General features: G+C 31.4%; 1 protein-coding gene across 2 annotated transcripts in view; it reads left to right on the forward strand.

Annotated features, from left to right (window-relative positions):
* The window catches only part of LOC118185187 (ubiquitin carboxyl-terminal hydrolase 47-like), a 145,444-nt gene that overhangs the window by 76,897 nt on the left and 47,785 nt on the right, over window positions 1-20,762 (forward strand). For both annotated transcript variants that reach the window (XM_035355008.2, XM_085824036.1), the window contains exons 18-22: window positions 14,138-14,250; window positions 17,694-17,810; window positions 18,197-18,404; window positions 19,837-19,955; window positions 20,229-20,348. In XM_035355008.2, the coding sequence (XP_035210899.2) occupies window positions 14,138-14,250; window positions 17,694-17,810; window positions 18,197-18,404; window positions 19,837-19,955; window positions 20,229-20,348 (677 nt within the window). The remainder of the gene's footprint in view (window positions 1-14,137; window positions 14,251-17,693; window positions 17,811-18,196; window positions 18,405-19,836; window positions 19,956-20,228; window positions 20,349-20,762) is intronic.

Consider the following 20,762-nt stretch of genomic DNA (forward strand, 5'->3'; position numbering starts at 1 on the left):
GTTAATTCTTCAGATTGTACCTTTTTTGTGGTTATATACAGTGTGGAAAGAAGAGTTTCCAATTCTGCAAGATTATTCCATAGTCATTCTGTTAGTGAAACATTAGGGTTATCTACATCTTCTAAAAATGTTCTTAATTCTAACAGCTTCTATATCATCAAATGTGTACTTCCTCATCGTGTTGCTTGATCAATAATTGCTCCTTTTCTGCTCGCTTCCTAAGATTGGCATCAATTTGGGAGTTCTTGCTGCTATTGCTGCTTCTCTAAATTTAGCAATGAGATTTGTAACCAAATGAAACAGTTTAATCAATAATGGTAAATTTCACATCTATCCTCCTCCCTTATATTTATTTATTAATATGTCAATAAAATAGAAAATTATTATTTATTAATGTATATAGTTCATAAATAAAAATAACTCAGTTTGTCATAAAATTTTTTTCAATTCACTTTAATAATTCTATTTCAAATTCAAACTGTTCAACAAAAACAGGTCGGAGTCGATGTGTTTTAGCGAGTCCAGCTCCGACTCTTTTTACCCAAAAATCTGTCTAATTCCAATTCCATGACTCCGATTCCACAGCCCTGGTTATGAGTCATTCTGATTATTGTTTTACTTCACAATTTAACTTATGCCACTTGACATAATTTGATATATACCTATGGACTGAGTAAATACGTGACGAAATGAGGCATAAAAGAAAGAATCAGTATAAAAGCTGTGAGTACATGATGAAATAAGGCATGAAAGAAAGAATCAATATAAAGCTAACTGTTAGTAAAATTTAAATAAAAAGCCACTAGTCTTCTTTAATATATGTTTAACTGTTATAAGTGTAAAATATAAATGTTTTTTTAAAGAAAATTTTATAATTTAATGCTAATTACTTGAAAAAATTTATGAAGTTAATTTTATTCTTGAATTTGTTTTAAGTGAAATGTTAGATTATGTTTAATGATAATGCATTTGTAAGAGTAAAATAAATTACAGATTTATTTTATTTTTACAAATTACAAAAGCGGTACTATAGAAGGAAGTTTGCTGTAGATAATTGTGTTAGTTATTCAGTTCCTATTTGTTTGCTAGGTCCTTAATTATTTTTTTTTTATTTATTTATTTTTTAATACAGTAGAATTTCAGAAATCCACAAAGCTTGGGCGGATTTTAGGATTTTGTGGATTTCAGGACAGAAAAGATAAATCATAATATTCAGACTAAAAAAAGCAAAATAAATAAGGCATATTAGATACATTTAATTAAATTATTATACACTATTACAATAATTTATTATGTGCATAAATTATTACATATATAAATTGATTATATTATATTAGTATTCATTTACATTAGTGCTTACAGGGATATTTAAAAGCATTAGAGATGTATTCAGTAGACATAAAAATAAGGGATATTAATAAAGCATAAAATATTTCATTTTTTTCTGCATGTTTCAAACTTTTTTCTGATGGAGGTTTGTTTTAAGACTTTAGGGTGCTCCAGAGTAAGTTTTTTTGTAAATTATGTAGAGTCATAATCTTTTGCTCTGTGACACTGCTTTGTTGTTCTAAAAATTTTAGGTATTTTTCACCAAGTTCAGACCCTCATTAAAATATATTTTCTCACTTCTATCAAATTCACAATCTATGTCGGTGTCAGAATTGTCTTCTTGCTGTGGCGAGTTCAAAACAGAGGCAATGATTTCATCTTCAGTCATCTGATATGCCACGTTGGCTCATCTGAACACATCGTCCATTCAACAATATCTTCTTCCTGCAAAGCCTCATTTATTTTTTCTTTCAAAAATAAAAGCAATTCTCTTGCTTTATCTTTGCTGCACTGACCCTAAAACCAGAAAAATTACTGTGATCACTGTTTCAATAAACAAAGAAGATGGCCGGCTAATACATTATGTCAGGCATTTACTAATATTGTTTGGGAAGCGGAATTCCATGACTCAGCTAACAAATAAATGCAGTCTTTGATGGTGATTTTTTTTTTTTTTTTTTAATCACAAAGTGGAATAAAATGGTCACTTGAAAGAAATTTTTTCAGAAATTCTGATTTGTAGTGGCATTTAATATTGTGTATTATGCCCTGTTCCATTGTTATGTTAATTATCCCATGTTAATTATTTGAGAGCAGTTGCGATTGACCGTGGATTTTCTCCCGTGATTATTGATAAAGCCGTTAAAAAATTTTCAGATTCCCATCAAAGAAGACATTCCACTGTTAATAATATTAATGACCTTGTCGTGCTTCCATTTTATCCTTCTGTTAGCTATAAAATTGCACGGATTCTCCACAAATTCAATTTTCAAGTCGGTTTCTCCCCTATTAATAAAATTCACCCTTCGATTCTAAAAGATTGCGTTTCTGTCTTGAATTCTTGGGGAATTTATAGTATATCGTGTCAGTGTGGTTTAAGATATATTGGCCAAACGAAAAGAGCGTTGAAGTTTCGTATCAAGGAACATGAATCTTATGTCAGAAAAGGCGAAATTAACAAGTCTTCAATAGCGTATCATAGTTGGACTTTTAACCATAATTTTGATTTTGGGTCTGCAAAAATTATCCAAAAGGCTTCTTCCATAGGTGAATTGGATTTTATTGAAGCTTTTCACATTCACAAAGATTTAGCAGGTTTAGTTAATGATTTGAAGTCCAATCCAGTCCTTCCTAATGCCTTTAAAATTCTACTATCTTAATTCAGTTATTTTTGCCGATAGATAGCGTTACCTCCTTGCGTTTGGTACTACCAGAGGGTATAAAAATCCGTTCAGTGGTTGCTTTCCATTATTTAAAGTTCAGATTTTGAGCGTAAGGTGCATTTGCCCCTTGCTCCCTATTTTAACTTCGCTAATTTTTCATGCTTGATCAGATAGCCTGGCTCATTAAAAGTAGACGGCCAGTGCAACTCTGATTAAAAATCTAGTTATAACCACGTGCAGTGCTGATAAGGACCACGTGTTTCTGTGACTCCTTCTCCTTTATTTTCTTCTTTCTAGGTATTTCTTTCTCCTGATGAGGAGCGATCTTTAGCTGCCCTCGAAATCGATTGAGTGTTTCATTATACCTACGCTAAATACAAGGTCGTTTTTACGATTTTGATGGATCAATGATGTAGTATTTGGGGGCAAAAAAAGGGCCATGACATTCTCACGTGTTAAAATAGTTGCATCTGGATGTGCAGAGCAATGGTACTAACAATTGTAAAATCTTGCAATTTGATGGTAACCCCACACTGTTACAATGCCTTCTAGCCTCTTTAATGAAATGCTCCATGAACCATTCTGTCATAAGTTGTTTTGTGAACTAGGAATTTTTATTACTTCTGCAGAGTTGCCAACTCTCCCGATTTTCGACCGCTCTCCCACCAACCCGATTTACAATATATTTCTCCCAACTTTTTCTTATTCTTATAATTTCTCACGATTTTTATGGAACTTGGCTTAATACTTCGTTATATGAACAAAAAAGAACAAAAGTCATTTTGGACGTCTGAAAGCAATTGAATTTTCTCTAAATTATATCTAAAACAAAGAATATTTTATGAAGAACGAATATTTGTTTTTTTTCTTCGGACCTTAACAAAGCTTTTTGCTCTCTCTCTTTTTTTTTTACAATTCATTTTGCCATCATTTGATGTTCTTAACACAGTTCTATAAATTCATGTTTTGAAATCAATGGTTTATGATCTGTTTAAAGACATTTTATCAAAGTTTGTAAAACCTGTCTGTGTTTTGTCTACATGATGTGATTTATGGTGAAATAGATAATCAGAAGAAAGATGAAGATTTGGTATTAGGAGCTGCAACTACAAAAGTAGTGGAAGAACGTTCAGAAGACAAAAATTAATTTTATCTTCATGTTAGAAGTTACTTCTGTTGAGTATGCGATTACATACTACATAAATTTCCAGTCAACGATGAAGTGATTTTGCATGCTAAAGTTACTGATGTTTCTGCTCTAGCAAATGCATCTTTTTCTAATATAAGGTACTTTTTGAACAGATTTCCAGTGTTACTTCATTTATTCATGAAAGATGATGATATTGATGTTGCCACTGATAATATTGCAATTGCAATTTTGCAGTTTACAATTAGATAACTTGGATGAATATCAGCTAGGATTGACACCCAGTGGAGTTTAATTGGAAAACTGAAAGGTGCTGATGGAATTTTAAAATATAGTGAACTGTCTAGAATTATGTTGGCCATCTTGACAGTTCCCCATAGTAATGCAGAGTGTGAGAGGATTTTCAGTGTTGTTGCAAAAATGAGGACTAAATTTAGATCTAATATTAGTGATGACACATTAGAAAAACTTTTATTAGTGAAAGCAGGCCTATGTGGCTATTGCTATGAACAAAATTAGGAAGTTTCTTAACAAAAGCAAAATCTGCCTCTTCATAACATTTGTATGAAAACTGATTAAAGTGTCTTTTTTTTTTTTTTTTTTCCTTAAATGATGCAAGTAATAAAAATGTTTTTTTTTTATCTGTAAGGTACAGTCAAAAGTCGTTAATCCGGACTCGTCGGGACTTCGGCGATTCTGAATTATCAATTTTTCCGGATTATAGATCATCAGTTTAAATGGCATGCAGAAATTCTAAAATTAAAAATAGGAAACCGTAATTTATGAAATAAAGAACAATTATGATCTAAAGGGTATCGAAATTTACAAAAAAAAAAAAAAAAAAAAAAAGCAAGCTTGATAATTATTTGTTTACTTTATTAAACATTTCTCTCAATGTAAGTTGTTTAAGTTGCTTCATTTTATGTGATAATACTTTCTCTTTAATTCTATAAAAAGACATAATTTCTTGTTCAGTTACAAAGTTCCGCTGTTCAAGTCTTGTTAATTGCTGTGCCGAGAATACCGACTAACTTGTCAATCGAAATTTTTTCGTTTTCACTAATCTCTCTGTCACATTCTTCATGTCTTTATCCATTTTTTGCAGTAATTCCACTTTTTGTTTGTTGGACATCGAAACATACTTTTGTTTTGTAGATCCTTTGGAAGTTCCAGCATCGGAAATTCTATTTGACATAATCGAAAGTTCAAGTTTACTTTTATAAAATTGCTCTTACAGTCTGCAAAAAATAATAAGCGGGATCCAATTCGAAGATTAAGGAACAACGCAATCATTAACATTAACTGAAATAGATAATTAGATAATTTTAGCTTACACCGTCCGTTATACATTAAATGCGCAGGCGAAAACGTATTCTGCACTTGCGCACAGGCATATGCGCAGTAGTCAAGGTCTAACGCGTAAAACGCCTGTGCGCATGTGCCAACGCGGCGCATGCGCAGAAAGTTTTTAGCTTTGAGGTCCTGATTATAGATCATTCCGGATTATGGGTGTCCGAATTAACGACTTTTGACTGTATTTTTGTGTTGCTTGCATTTAAGAATTTGTAACTATTTAAAGTTAATTCATTATTAAAAACTATATTTTTATCATTTAAAAAGTCTTTATAACTTTATGAAAAATCTCCTGATTTTTTAGTGTCATAGGTTGGAAAGTATGCTTCTGTAAATCATAGGTAAGGATTTTACTCCTTTCAGAGCTCTGGGATTGGTGCTCTTACCCACTAGCACTGGTTTACATTTGTAAGTTCCAGCTGCGTTGCTGCATACTAAAATGGTAACTCTTTCTTCAGCATTATTCACCCCTGATGGTGTACTTTCTTCACTTGTCACAAATGTCTTTCTTGGCAAACATTGCCAAAAAAGTCCAGTCTCGTCCATATTAAAAACCTGTTCTAAGCTAAGATTTTCTTCTGCCACTAACACAGAAAATTCATCAATAAACTCCTCTGCTGCATCTTTATCTGCTGAAAGTTTTTTTCCCACATGCTTTCAGATAACGTATACCCAGGGTTCGTATGGTCCTTAAGAGTCCTTAAAAGTCCTTAGATTTTTTTGGAATCGATTTTTGGTCCCTAAAAGTCCTTAATTTTGGCCAAAATCAGCAGAAGGTCCTTAATTTTAATCATCTGAAATTTCTGTCTGTTTTTACGACTGTCATTTTGAGTGTGAATTAGCATTTTCAGGAATATTTTTGGCGATTCACTGCCGTATATATGATTATCTTTTGAATGGGTTCATGAGTTATAATTTGTTTCTATTTCTATATAAATGATGGGATACTCGAGTTTCTAAGCAAGAAGTGAAACATAATCATTTTGAAATTCATTTTTTCTAGTAAAGAGCTCTTAAACAACTTTTCGCTTTTGGGGATGTGAATTCTTTTATTAAATGGTTCTAAATTTGGCGACTTTTCAACATTTTGGCGATTTCAAGATTAGTTTCTATAGAAACTTTTTAATTCCGAGATCTGAGAATTTTTCGACGATTTTTTTATAAAACATCGTAAAATTAATAAATTTCATTAAAATAATGTTAATATATTGAAATTATATTTAAAAAATAACATTAAAATGAAACATTTTTATTTTTCGCTGTAATATTATAAAGTTTCCTTTTGACAACTTATTATACAATATTTTTAGTCTGAAAAATAAACAAGTTATAATGCTATAAAGCACAATTTACGAAAGAGCTCTTAGCAAAAGCAAAATTAGCTATGTAATTAATTAAAAATGTCTTGTTTTTAATTTTTTCATAGTAAGAGTTTTTCCCATGTAATTGTCTCAATGTTCAAAATTCTCAGAATGTACATCAGTTTTCCCTATAAAATTATTTTATACTTTTTCCCTCTTATTGTTTTCCAAAATATTTCTGGCTTTTTGCTTTTACAGAATTGGTAGGGATAAATTTCTTTAGGATTTTAGACATTGCAGCTTGGAAAGTTTAGAAGGATTTGAAGGCAAGATTTATAGACCCACGATTCTAGAAGATTCGAGAAATATGTGACAAAATGAAAAATGTCTCCATGGTATCAACACGTAATGGATGTATTTTACAGAAAGTTTACAATGAATTTCTTAATTTTTGTAGAACGTCTGGAAGAACAATGAAAACATATTTGAATGTATTACTTCTGATACTAGAATCTTAACATGTTTATCTTCTCTTTATTTTCTCTACTTTTCACTACACAGAAGCATGGAAAATATCAAAAATGCTTCTCATCTTATCACATGGGCAGGCATTATAGAAAGGGATTTTTTTATTAATAAATTGAAAACTTAACAATTTAAAAGATTCATCTAATATTTCTTAATGCATCATACACATAGCTGGCACTAGGCATTTTCCCACCTGATGCAATCTCTGTGGATCCTAAATTCTACTGCCTAGTGCCTTTCTAAATTCTGCTTCCAATGATTGCTCTAAATTCTAAAAGTTTTGCCATTTCTAGATTTTGTTGTTCGGTGTGTCACTAAATTCTAGAACTTCTGCCACATCAGCTCTAACTGAACTGTACTATATACATTTCATATTGCTTCTGAATGTTCCTATTACTAAAGAAATAAAATTAGCCACTTTTTCTGTACATTCTAATTGCATTTAGTGCTTTCTAGAATAACAGAAATCCTTAATTAAATCCAAAAATTCTGAAATGAAAAGAAAACGTGTTGAAGAAAGAAACTGAATACATAAAGGAAATTATTCTTCAAAGATATGTGCAGTTATTATTATGTAAATTACCCAATTGTTTATGATTTCAACCTTTACTATAATTCCCCATTTCTATTTCCTCATATGATAGAGTTATTGAGCAAGATTAAATTAAAATTAAATAGTATAATCTTTGATAACAAGTCCACATTATTAGTTTGAATTTGACTGTTCTTGTTTAATTACTTCACCATGAGCTGTAATTGATTTTGTTAGCATCAGAACATGCCTTTATGTTCTAAGCTCTTTTTACATAAGAGGCTTATTTAAACCTTTATCTGGTATTAGTTAGTTAGTAACAGACAGAGCGATAATATGCTTCATGCCTGTCGGGAGTTTGGGACTATTTAACTTTTACCAGATCAATTAAACCCTCATAGGTACATTGTGGAGAGGTTGACAAGTTAGGAGGTAAAGACGCAGAAACTAGCGAGAGCATTGATTTGCATATTGAGACAAATCTCGAATTGTTAGAAAAGAGGCTTAAAGAGAAAAAATCGATATAAACTAGCCAAAATGTCTGGGAAGGTTCAAATTAAAATGACGGGTAAATATTTTGTTGACTGTTATTGTTACAAAACGTAAATGTTCTGTAGCTTTTAATGCATAATTATCTTAATATCGTTTAAGAATCTCTGTCATAAATTACATATACTTTAAACTGAAATTTTATTAGATTTTGATTTTAATAGGGCTTTTTTAACAAATATTGTTAAAAAATAAAATTTAATAGTGGTCATGTAAATCCATAATGACTAAGGTTATCAAACTACCTAATTTAATTATTTATAACTAGTTGCGTACCCTTAAAAATTATCTCTACATATTAAAGCAAGTTATTGCCTTTCATTAATACTCATTGTGGTCACAAGATAAAATATAAAAATGTAAAAATTCAAGTAAAACATATTCTATGCATCTACTTAGACTTAAAATAATACAAAACAACTTATCACCTCTGGTGCTTTAATGGCTTATTGGAAACTTAGTTTATTAACTGGGTTACAACCCCTGGAACTGTACACGAAGCTATGACAATAACTGCATCAAACAGAACCTGACTAATTTTCAACACTTGCTAACCTTGCCTACATCAGGCCTTTCAGGTTTGTTCCAATCAGCAGGTCTCTCTTTAGACAAGCAGCAGCGGTGACAACATTCAGTCTTTTGTTATGAATCATGCTGATTATGATATTATTTCTCATTTTAACCTATGCAGTTTGACATAAAATCTACCTGCTTATTTACTAAACTTCTAGACTGACCAAGTATGTGACAAAATGAGACATTAAAAAAAAAAAAAAAAAAAAAAAAAATCAACATAAAGCTAACTTTTAGTAAAACGTAAATGTCACTTATCTACTTTCAAATATGACCAACAATTACAAGTGTAAAATATTTAATGCTACTTGATAAATTTCTAAGTTTATTTTATTCTCAAACTTATTAACAATTATGTTAATTCATGTTTAGTAAGAATGTGTACTACTTAGGGATCTATTTTAGTTTTAGGATGTATTACAAAAGGGAAATTCAGGCATAGATAATATCTTCAATTGAATTTATTCAGTTCCCATTTGCTCATAGGTCCTTAATTTTTTTTCATTAATGGTCCTTAAAAGTACTTAATTTCCTTGTGCAAAAATGTGTATGAACCCTGATACCACGTCTCTGTTTAAATCTATTCAGCCAACCGCTGCTGAAATTGCACAACTCCTCTATTTTTAAATCAGCATGAATCTGCTTCACCTTTTCTCTCAGGAATGGCCCTGAAATTGGTACCCTATCATTTTGCTGCTGCCGGAACCACTCGTACAAGACAGCATCGAGGTTTGTCAATTTCGCCTCATGCAAAGATTTCTGGTTTCGGATTCCCGTGTTAGAATCACAGTTGTTGTAAAATTTCAACAGTTTTTCTTTCTTTTTCCATATATCATACACAGTCCATGTCGCTATTCCATACGATTGTGCTATAATAGTAGAATCTTTGCAGAATCTCCATCTTTTGCAGAATTTCCACTTTTTGCATTACTGTCAATGCAACGTGTTTACGTTTTTCAACGTTGCAAGCAGTAAAATCATGAGTGCTTTTCTTATCTGTCTCTGTAGCAATTTTGCTTTTAAGCAAGAAGATGAGGACTTTGGCGAACACCGTTTCCTCCAGTCCGTCATTGTAATTAGACTGTCATTGTATTAAAAAGCGCTGAAATTAAAAATATTCTTAATTTATCCACAAAATATCCGGATAAAAAATGGCAGCACTAAACAATATCATGAAATAACAAAGTTCAGAAAATACAACGATGTGAATCGTGAACTTGAAAGAAAAGTTGAGTGAATCGTCTGCTTTTTTACCTCGACGCAGATTTCAGGGAAAAACGCTTTTATCATGATGTCAATAATTTGCTATTTCCGTTATGACTCATTATTATTGGTAATTATGATGTCATTATTCGATAAGTATTTTTTCTTCAATATTTCGTACTCCATGTTCTGGTTTCCGGAACCTATAAACTCAATGTTTACGTTTTGAGAGGCAATGCGGATTTCAGGTCAGCGGATTTTCGGTATTGGACTGCAGTCCTTAAAAGTCCTCAATTTCCATGTGAAATGTGTATGAACCCTGCGGTAGACTTTTGAGTTTGCAATGGTGCGCTGAACAGCTGAGATGGACATCTGAATGTCATGACTTGTTTTTGGACGAATATACTTTTGCCTGCCATGATGGTTGGATTAGAATTTGGAAACACCGTTGAGAGAGGCTGTGTGGCTATTATGCATTGTCATACTGGTCCTGTACCTGACATTATGGTGTGGGGTAGTATTGGGTTCCACTCTCACACCCCATAGTGGTGTGTAGCAGTGGTTAGTGACAGAGGTTAATGCAACACTCATTACTGATTTTTCTCATTTTCTTCACCTCAATTAACACTGATACAGTACAAAGTCCGAAATCTGTATGTCCATTATCCGGAATGATCTAAAATCTGAATCTCTAAACCACCACCAACGTTTTCTCTTAGGCTTTATGCATGCACATTTGATTTCCCCCTCCGCAAATAATAAAACATCTGGAGACTTCCGATTCTTATTTTCAATTCGACACTAAATAAAATACCTTCTTATTGAAGATGCAATCATTTCAGCATAAATTTGTACAATCAGTAATTTGGCTCTGTTGCTGCGTATCTGCTTGGGATACATCTCAAACCAAAACATTCCACATAGATACATCATTGATCTAAGAACAACCTGGCGAATCATTATTTGTTATACTTTCCTTTCATCACTGCATGTTTATTAAAACATGACAACCTGACTATTGACTTATGTAGCGATACTTAAACATTTTTTTTTTTTTTTTTTTTATGTTAGTAATTGAATAATAGAGGAGTGTGGTAACATTTTATGTCGACATTACGCTTGGCGATGATTGCAGATTTTAAGTTAAATGCGCTAAAAAGTGTTGACAGGCAAAAATTTACCAAAAATTTCTTTCCATATGCTATGCTAAAAATAGATTTTGTTGAAGATACTTATAGACCCAAAGATTACATTTAGGACTATTTAAATTAAGAATAACTGATTTGTTATTCACGTAAACCCAGAACCAGCGCCAAGGCTCGTATGGCCGCATCGAGTCTCGGAATTTAGGACCACAGAGACTGCTTCAGATGGTAAGATATCTAGTGCCTGCCCTCAATAAGGCTTAAGTATATGGTGGGAATTTATTTATTCAAAACTCTCATAAGCCTTAAGCATGTGCAAGAAATAGACATAAATATAATAAATAACTAAATGAATACAATTCAGGCTTAATTGTCTCAATGCACAATAGAAACCAGATAAAATTTAAAGGAACAACTTGTCGCCAAGCTCATAATGCATAGCCAAATATGTATAGTGAAGGATAGCTAAATTTGATGATGATAGCCGCTAATTTTAAAGGTTTTTGGATATTGCAAACAAAGGTGAAATTTTCCAATTAATAGATTTTGTAAAGAAATGTGGAGAAGTGGTAATAAATGATGATATAAAAGAAGTTTTTCATTGTGATGACAAAGCTTCTCAATCGTCAATCAATTAATGAATGGCAAAACCTGTAGTATGGTTCTAGATCCAAAAAATACAGCTACCGGAAATGAAGAAAGTGACAGAGAAGTTACTGAAAACGAGAAAATTTCGATTGGCAAGTTAGTCGAAATAGCAGCTACAGGACTTCAGTAGTTTAACTGAACAGGAGATTATGTCTGTCTACAGAATTAAAAAAAAAAAAAAAAATTATTAGCACAAAAAAATGAAGCGACTTAAACAACTTACATTGAAAAAAATGTTTAATAAGGTAAACAAATAAATATTAAGCCTTTTTTTTCTTTTAATTTGATGCCCTTTATATCATAAATACTTCATTATTTCATAGATCACATTTTAATATTTTTAAAATTTTATAATTTCTACATGCCATCTTACTAGATTTAAACTGATGATTTAATATCCGGAAAAAATCCCAAATCTGGAATCGCCAGTGTCCTGATGAGTCTTGAATTTCGGACTTTGTACTGTACTATGTGTAATCTCTAAAATAAATTTGGCTTTGATATCTCGTTTTTCTTCATGTTGCATTTTAAATGGCCAGAGGTATATTGAGCACTTTAAGCCATTTAAGTTATATTTGTTATCTTTGTCACAATATGTATTTTTCATAATTTTCATATTAGCCAGAATTCTGGGTTTTTTACTTTCTTGAATACATAATTTCCAGATTTGTGAAATGTTCACACATTATTTTTCTAAAATTTTGTTTTAGATAAAATATATCATTGAGGGATTGCATGAAATAAAAATTTTTAGACTGTATAAACACTAAACACGTATGGACATTTGTACAGAAACTGAAAAAACTGACATTGTAAACTTTTAGCCTGAGAGAAGATAAGAAACAGAAATACTGAGTATTAACATAACTCGTTTAATCTATTTTAATTTGCTTCCGTGGACCTTTTGTTGAAATCTCATTTAATTATATGAGTGATATTGCGATAGGCATCCTTCAATATTGATAGATTGGCTGCAAAGATTTAAAAATATAATTCATTCTCATTACACAAGAATACATGCAAACCTTTTGGGGCAGAAAATCTCTCTAAAGACCCTATTGACAAATATTCTAGGGATAACTAATTGAATAACTGAACAGTTTGTGCCAAAATTCTTAGATCCCATGAACTAAAATATTTTTTCTACCCTTTCATTTCCAATAACTGCTGATATGGAAGCTAATATATAAGTGTAAAGTAATGGTCTGCATCAAAATATTTTTCCAATTATACTGAATTTTAAATGATTTGCAAAGAAAAATATAAATGCAGCCCCCAAACTGTAACCCCCCTCCGCAAAAAAGCAACCTGAACTTTGTGATTATTTGCAAAATAGTTGAGAAACCAAAATTTGCAGTAATGTTGAGAAAAAGGTCAACCAAAATTTGCAATAATGTTGAGAAAAAGGTCAACTGCATGAATTGATGTAGTAGAGCATAATTAATTTTAATAAATTATATATAAAACAGTATTTTTTGCTTTGCTAATAAAATTGTTTGAAAACATGTATGCATAATTGTACGTGTAAAACATTAATACAGTACAAAGTCTGTAATACGGACATCCATTATCTGGAATTATCTATAATCCGGACCTCAAAGCCACAAACGTTTTTTTGTATGCTTTATGCATGCACGTTTATTGTTTACGCATGAGCGTTTAGCACAAAAAACAAAGCAACTTAAACAACTTACATTGAAAGAAATGTTTAATAAAGTAAACAAATAAATATTAAGCCTTTTTTTTAAAATTTTTGATACCCTTTAGATCATAATTGCTCTTTATTTCATAAATTACGGTTTCATATTTTTAATTGTATAACTTCTGCATGCCATCTTACCAGATTTAAATTGATGATCTATAATCAGGAAAAACCCTTAATCTGGAATTGCTGAAGTCCTGACAAGTCCAGATTACGGACTTTGTACTGTATTCTGAATTGTTTGTAATTGTGGTGAGTTTTTATTCCATGGTAATTTTCAGGATTTCAGAAATGGGATTTCAATCTGATAATGCAAAAGTTTAAAAAAGCCAAAAACCATGCACTAAATCAAGATCATATTAGATAATCTTATGAATTTATGTCAAGTTTTCAGGCATTCTTCTGTTAATTTTAATCAGTAGCACTTCTTAAAGTTTACTAATCCCTCGTTTTCATAATTCTTTAAACTAAGTTTCATATGCTATGAAGTAAATACAACAAGAGATGAAACCTGAATGTTTTAATAGTTAAATTTTGCTGTATGAAATACTTTTGCAAAGATATTATTTTGATTGCTTAATCATTGTTTACAATAATAACATGCATTGGTAAGTCAAAATTTTGATAAATACGATTGTCAAATATTTTAAATTATGGATCTAAAGTGTAGTATTTAATTAAAAGATAAAAGGTTATTAAATAAAACATCAGTAAATTATAAATTTGATGTTTTATATTCTTCTAGGATGTATGTCTCTTGAAGAATTTCCTGAACACATTAAAGACTTACTACAATGCATGCAGGAGCAAGAGGAAAGAGAAAGGTTACAACGGGAATTGGATCGTTCAATGTGCAAAGTAAGTTTTACTGTAATACCCAGTTTCTAAATTTAAAGTCTAGTTATGTATTGGTAATATATATAGTGTTAGATACAGTCCAGCACAAAGAAATGAAAAATATACTCAGAAGCATTCATTTAATTATGATGAAAATATTTATTGCAATGCATGTAACTAAAATGAATCCCGTTGCAGTAGGATCTTTGATAACAGCATTATATGCCTAAGTGAAATGCTGTTTTGAATATGCTGTAATGTCATTTTTTGACCAGATTCAAGTGTTACTCCTAATAGCATACTGTACAGCGGTAAGCAAATACTTTGTTAACTATGGGCGAAAAAGATCTTTTAAGCAACATGCATGCGGGGCCATGGCAGGGTACAATGGTGTTTGTATGACAATATTTTGCGGCGTCCCTGTTGTTTGCCAGGATGCAATGATGAAAGGAAAACCCATCTCCCTAGCAAACATTTTTGAAAAAATTACAAATATGTCAAAAACAGCATTTTCTCTTATTGGCCATTAAATAATTGATGAATATACTGCTTATTTTTAAATAAAAATTTATGTGAAGTGAAATTTAGGATGCAGTCTTTTTATTTCAACAATAATACATACACACATATATGTATATAGTTGTTTAAATTCTAAATTCTAAATTGAAGCTGCTAGAAATGCATACACACATATATGTATATAGTTGTTTAATTTCTAAATTAAAACTGCTAGAAAATGGACTATATTCTTCAAGGAGATGCATGTGCTTCTAGCATATCTACCACTCTGAGCTTTGGTTGATTGCTACTGTAGTTATGCACTTACACATTGTGACAATAGATGTGGACAGACTCATGCGACTGATTTCAATTGTTTGCATACAAAATCAAGTAGGAAAGAGGTGGAAATATTGTTACACTGAAATCTAGAGCTTGCAAGATTAAGCAATTAGAAGGGTGTGCTTTTTTTACCACTTCTGATATTGCTGCATGCAATTCACAGAGAGTTTTCTGAGATATAACATGTCAACTGTATCAACTATGGAACAGTTTACTGGCCAGTTCTTTAGCATGTAAGGATGAGTGTAGACTTATTGTGTTATCTGACTAATCTTTTGCACCTGAGGAGAAGTTAGGTTATTATTGGCCTTACTATGACCAACATTAGATGAAGGGAAGTTTGGAAAAGCTGTTCCTTTTGTACTTGGGGATTTTTTCTTTTTTTGAAAAATCAGCTCAGGATGCTGTATTAAGAATGATAAAAGCTAGCTGCAGATTGTTTACAACAATCTTAATTGGCAAAAGTAGTATAGTGGGCTATATGCTATCACATTGTAAATTTTTTTTGTGTGTGTGCTGTATCTAGACTGTTGAATTCTTTTCATAATGTCCCGTGTGAACCATCATTCATCTGTGAGAACTGTGATTTGTATTCTAGAGATTTCTTGCATTAACACAGGCAGCATCTCTACAGTAGGAGCTAACAATGCTTTCTAATCATATGCCAGTGTGTCTGGTTCTGCAAACTGTCATGTAAGAATTCAAGTAGATATACAGTACAGGTACAGCATATGCCCATGGATGTTGGATATTATATGGATGGTTTGTATGCATTTAAGTGCTTTGTAAAAATATTTTTTTTTTTTTCATTGATAATCTCTAGCAGGTATGTGTGATCTGATTTTGCCTTCCATCTCCAGTTAGCTCCAACATTACTAATGCCGTGTGATTCTAAATCAAGCTTCAGAATGCTTCACTTCAGAAAAACCCCACTTGTCTGCTTGTACTGGCACTTACGATTCATAGGGACTGGCAGTTTCAATTCATTGGCATAGTTCTCTTGCATGTGGGATTTATGCTCGTTATGTTATTTTCAATATGCAATGGCCATGCATTGTAATATGCCACAATTCAATGATTGATGAAATTTATTAATTATTTGCATTTTGAGTCTTCAGGTCTATGGAGTTTAGTCTAACTGGATTGGGAACCTTGTGTGCATCTTAGTTTGTCTAAAAATTTATTCAAAAATTTGAGGAATTTTTTCAAATATGTTTTTTAAAAGTTTTTTTTTTTTTTTTTTTGAGATATAAGAACAGCATTTTGTTTTTAGTTATATTTTTACATATTAGTTCCATTTTTGGAATGGTCAGTTTGCATTATTTAATTATTGAATGAATACCACTATTCATTTCTTGGTATTCTGATTTATTAGTACAGTCAAAAGTCGTTAATACGGGCTCGTCGGGACTTCGGCGATACCGGATTATCGATTTTTCCGGATTATAGATCATCAGTTTAAATCTCGTAAGATGGCATGCAAAAATTCTAAAATTAAAAATATGAAACCGTAATTTATGAAATAAAGAACAATTATGATCTAAAGTGTATCAAAATTTACAAAAAAAAAAAAAAGAAAGAAAGCTTAATATTTATTTGTTTACTTTATTAAACATTTCTTTCAATGTAAGTTGTTTAAGTTGCTTCGTAATACTTTCTCTTTAATTCTATAAACAGACAATTTCTTGTTCAGTTACAAAGTTCCGCTGTTCAAGTCATCATTGTTGTGCCGAGAATACCGACTAACTTGTCAATCAAAATTTTTTCGTTTTCACTAACCTCTCTGTCACCTTCTTCATGTCTTTATCCATTTTTTGCAGCAATTCCACTTTTTGTTTGATGGACATCGAAACATACTTTCGTTTTGTAGATCCTTTGGGAGCTCCAGCATCGGAAATTCTATTTGACATAATCAAAAGTTCAAGTTTACTTTTATAAAATTGCTCTTACAGTCTGCAAAAAATAATAAGCGGGATCCAATTCAAAGATTAAGGAACAACGCAATCATCAACATTAACTGAAATAGATAATTTTAGCTTATACCGTCCGTTATACATAAAACGCGCACGCGGAAACATATTCTGCGCTTGCGCACATGCATATGCGCAGTCGCAAAGGTCTTACGTGCACGCGTAAACGGCTGTGTGCATGTGTCAACGCGGCGCATGCACAGAAAGTTTTTAGCTTTGAGGTCCGGATTATAGATCATTCCGGATTATGGGTGTCCGAATAAACGACTTTTGACTGTATTGTATGCAAGTTCACCCATAGGAGTTAGTTTATATTTTACATTTCTGAAATCTTCCAAAAAAATATGTGTAAACATTAATTAACTTAATAATTTCGTGTCATTTAATATTTTACGTACTAACTAGCAGAACGAATTGCTTATTGGCAGTTAGCATTTAAAAGACTTTCTATCATCAACCATCTTGAATTGTGTGAATTTTTAATAAATTTGTTTACTATTTCAGTGTAATCTGATTGCTCTTTCCAGAATGTTTTAGAGAGTTTAGACAGTTATACTTAATTTTTATTTAAAGTATCTCATTATTTAATTATTGAATGTATAAACAGGTATGAAATTTGTATGGATAAGAAATACTTGAATTGTTTGTTTTCAGATTAAACTGTTTTGTCAACATCCTATTCATATTCATCAACATCCGATAATGGTAGAAAGAAAGCTGAAAATACATAAAGATTGCACTCTTGCTGAAGCTACGGCTACAGCTCATACTGTAAGTATTTTTTACCATTTTGCAGGACATTTATGCAATTCCAAAATTTTTTTTAAATGCTGCATTTTGAAACATATTTTGAAATTGTGTATATTAAACGATAGTTTTCATGCATAAATTTTTTGGATGTTGTAGTATCTAGTATACTAGAAATTGTATATAATTAGTTCATTTAATTCTATTCCACTAATTTTTAAAATCATAATATTACTGTTATTACATTTATATGTTATTCAGTATTGATGGGGAAGAACTTTCATAAAGTTTTATGTAAGTTATTTGTAAAAATTTGTATAAATTTATCTTCATTACATTGAAAATATTATTTACCTCTACACAAAACAACTATAAAATTTATATTAATATTTTTAACATTGTAATTTTAGATAATGGGCTTAGAAGGAATAGTTCCTCTGGAGTGTTGCAGGTTAGTAAAGTACGATGACTTCCATGATTCTCTTGAGAGTTCATTTGATGCCAATAGTGAAGAAACTATAGGAGAACTCCTTGGTGGAGTTAAATCAAGTTACAAATTTGACTTATTACTAGAAATTCGGAAACCGCAAGAACAATTCCAAGAGTATAAACCTGGAGGTTGGTTTATTTCTGCATGTGCCTTATTTTTGTAGATTAGAAATGTGTGTGCATTTTTGTGAATGATTTAATGTAATATGCTTTTTGACAGTCTGATCCATGTGCTTTAGAATATATGCCATTTTTTTTAGTTGAAAATCTAGTACATTAGCTCTCCCCCCAAAAAAAAATTTCTGCTTCATGAGTAATTTGCAGTATGTAAATTGTTGTGTATTAATTTACATATTTGCTCTGAATTAGGGTAGATGTATATTTCTCACCAATGAAATGGTAATGCTGTGGTGGTAGAATCACAGAGTTACACAAATTAGGTAAAAAAGAGATGTTAAGTGTAAAAGTGCATAGAAAATTTGCAAGTAATTAGCACATCAAATTATGCATCTCTATATCTTTTGACATACTAATGACAAAGTTATAATAATTGCTTCTGGAATATTTTCTCATGCTGCCAGAACTTGGCCTCTCCAAACATTAGTTTACATATAGTTATTCCTTATATAAGTGCTGACAGTCTGTTCTGTTGTTCTATGTTTGAAAGTATGTCTGTTGCAGCATTATAAGTCTGTGCAGGATGGCCTCAGCAAGGTTAAACAACATGTGGTCTGGTATTGTACTGTTTAAGACCACCTGGAGCATTCTGCAAGAAAACCTAATATTGGCTGCTTAATCATAACACTGCTGAGTGTCAGTATCCTTGGGATGGAAATGAGAGGGGTTCATTTGTCATCTGAACCCACCTTGCATGTAAAGTGCAGTTAGCTGGGCCTCTGTGCTATTCTTTCATGGATATCCAATATCAGTGGCATTTGTGCTGTCATCTCTGTGTCACTTTTTCAGCCATTGTTGCATCTGAAGGATTTATAATTGAATAATATAATTGTATATTTAAACTTGCTATCATGTTCTGTGCTAAGTTAGTTGTTGAGTATAATGTGTAAGCATAATTTAATACAGACATCAGTATGTTTGGTACCGACATCAATAACATACAAAGACATTGACTGTTAGTTTTACAGCTTTGTATGGAGTTACTTGCATTCAGAGTTTTATTTTGTCCCACTTATATGTGGGAATTGAAAGTGGATAGTATGTTATTGCGCACGAGTTATTTATTCACACCACAGGACTACATTACGCATTATGATATGCTGTTTTCCATTAAATCTCATACTTTTTGAAGCTCTATTTGCATTGTATTGGATGGGCCTTGGCTTCTGAAAATTTAATCAATTTCATATCTTGGCCATACTTTATATTCTGCTTATTTTCATATTTCTATGATTATGTTATTGCAAATTCACTTCGGAATGTAAAAAATGAATATTATCTTCAGTGTATTTATTTTTATGTATGCCACCCATTCTCAGAAATATTTCAATTAAATGTTGATTTTACTAGGCTTTTAATAACAATTTTATATTTTCAAATAAAGGAACTACGGTCAAAGTTCATGTAGTCGATCTTGAACGAGAAGAAGTTGCTTCTCATCCAGTCACAATTAGAAGTCATCCATCCAACACAGTGGATGAACTGAGGTCCCAGATTGCCCAGGTATTGGTAAAATCTGAGAATATTTTGTTATTGCGTTTCATATTTAATTACGTTAATTTTTCATATAAAATTATCGAAATATATTTTATATTGTTGTATTAGTAGCTCTGTATGTAAATAAATTCAATTTTTCAGTCATAAAAATGTATGATTGTGTGTTCAGTTATAGAATTTTGAGTCTCCAATTTAAAATTATTGGCAATCTAATACAAATTTTTATTTAACTTTAAAAATAAAATTATGCTACTATTCACTTATTTTTCACTTTTTCAGTCTCTTGGAGTTGATGGTAGCAAAATGAGAATCGTTCTGGAAGCATATAGTAATGAAACTAAAATTTTAGATGTTCCATTAAGGACTTTGAGTAGTGAAGGTTTCAGGAAGAGCAACAAGGTATATTTATCTGTTTGTAACTGTAGGTATAAAATTCTGTTTAGTTCTTGGCAAATTAAGTTCATTCAGAAAACATGAATTAAAATTTTTATTGAGCAAAAACAAGTAAAAATGTAGTTGGCATCAAAAATGCTGTTAAATGTTTTTGCTGTAGAATATGCCTCTGTCATCTACCAGCAGCTGAGACTCATTTTTGTAGTTGAGTATCTGAGAAGAAGTCTAATTTTGTGTGGGAAGAATTACATGTGCTGATGATGTTTTTGGTTTTATTTATTTTATAAATATGCATATTCTTCTTGCAAATGAAACAAATTTAAAAATTTGTAATTCACCATTATGTGGTATCTTCAAAAACAATATGTGCAGTATGGATTTACTTGGGCAAGTGTCACAGCACTCACTAGTTTGACATCT

Source organism: Stegodyphus dumicola, chromosome 9 (genome assembly GCF_044657685.1).
Source record: "Stegodyphus dumicola isolate Sdum_Otavi_A_Nest chromosome 9, ASM4465768v1".
Taxonomy (NCBI): Eukaryota; Metazoa; Arthropoda; class Arachnida; order Araneae; family Eresidae; genus Stegodyphus; species Stegodyphus dumicola.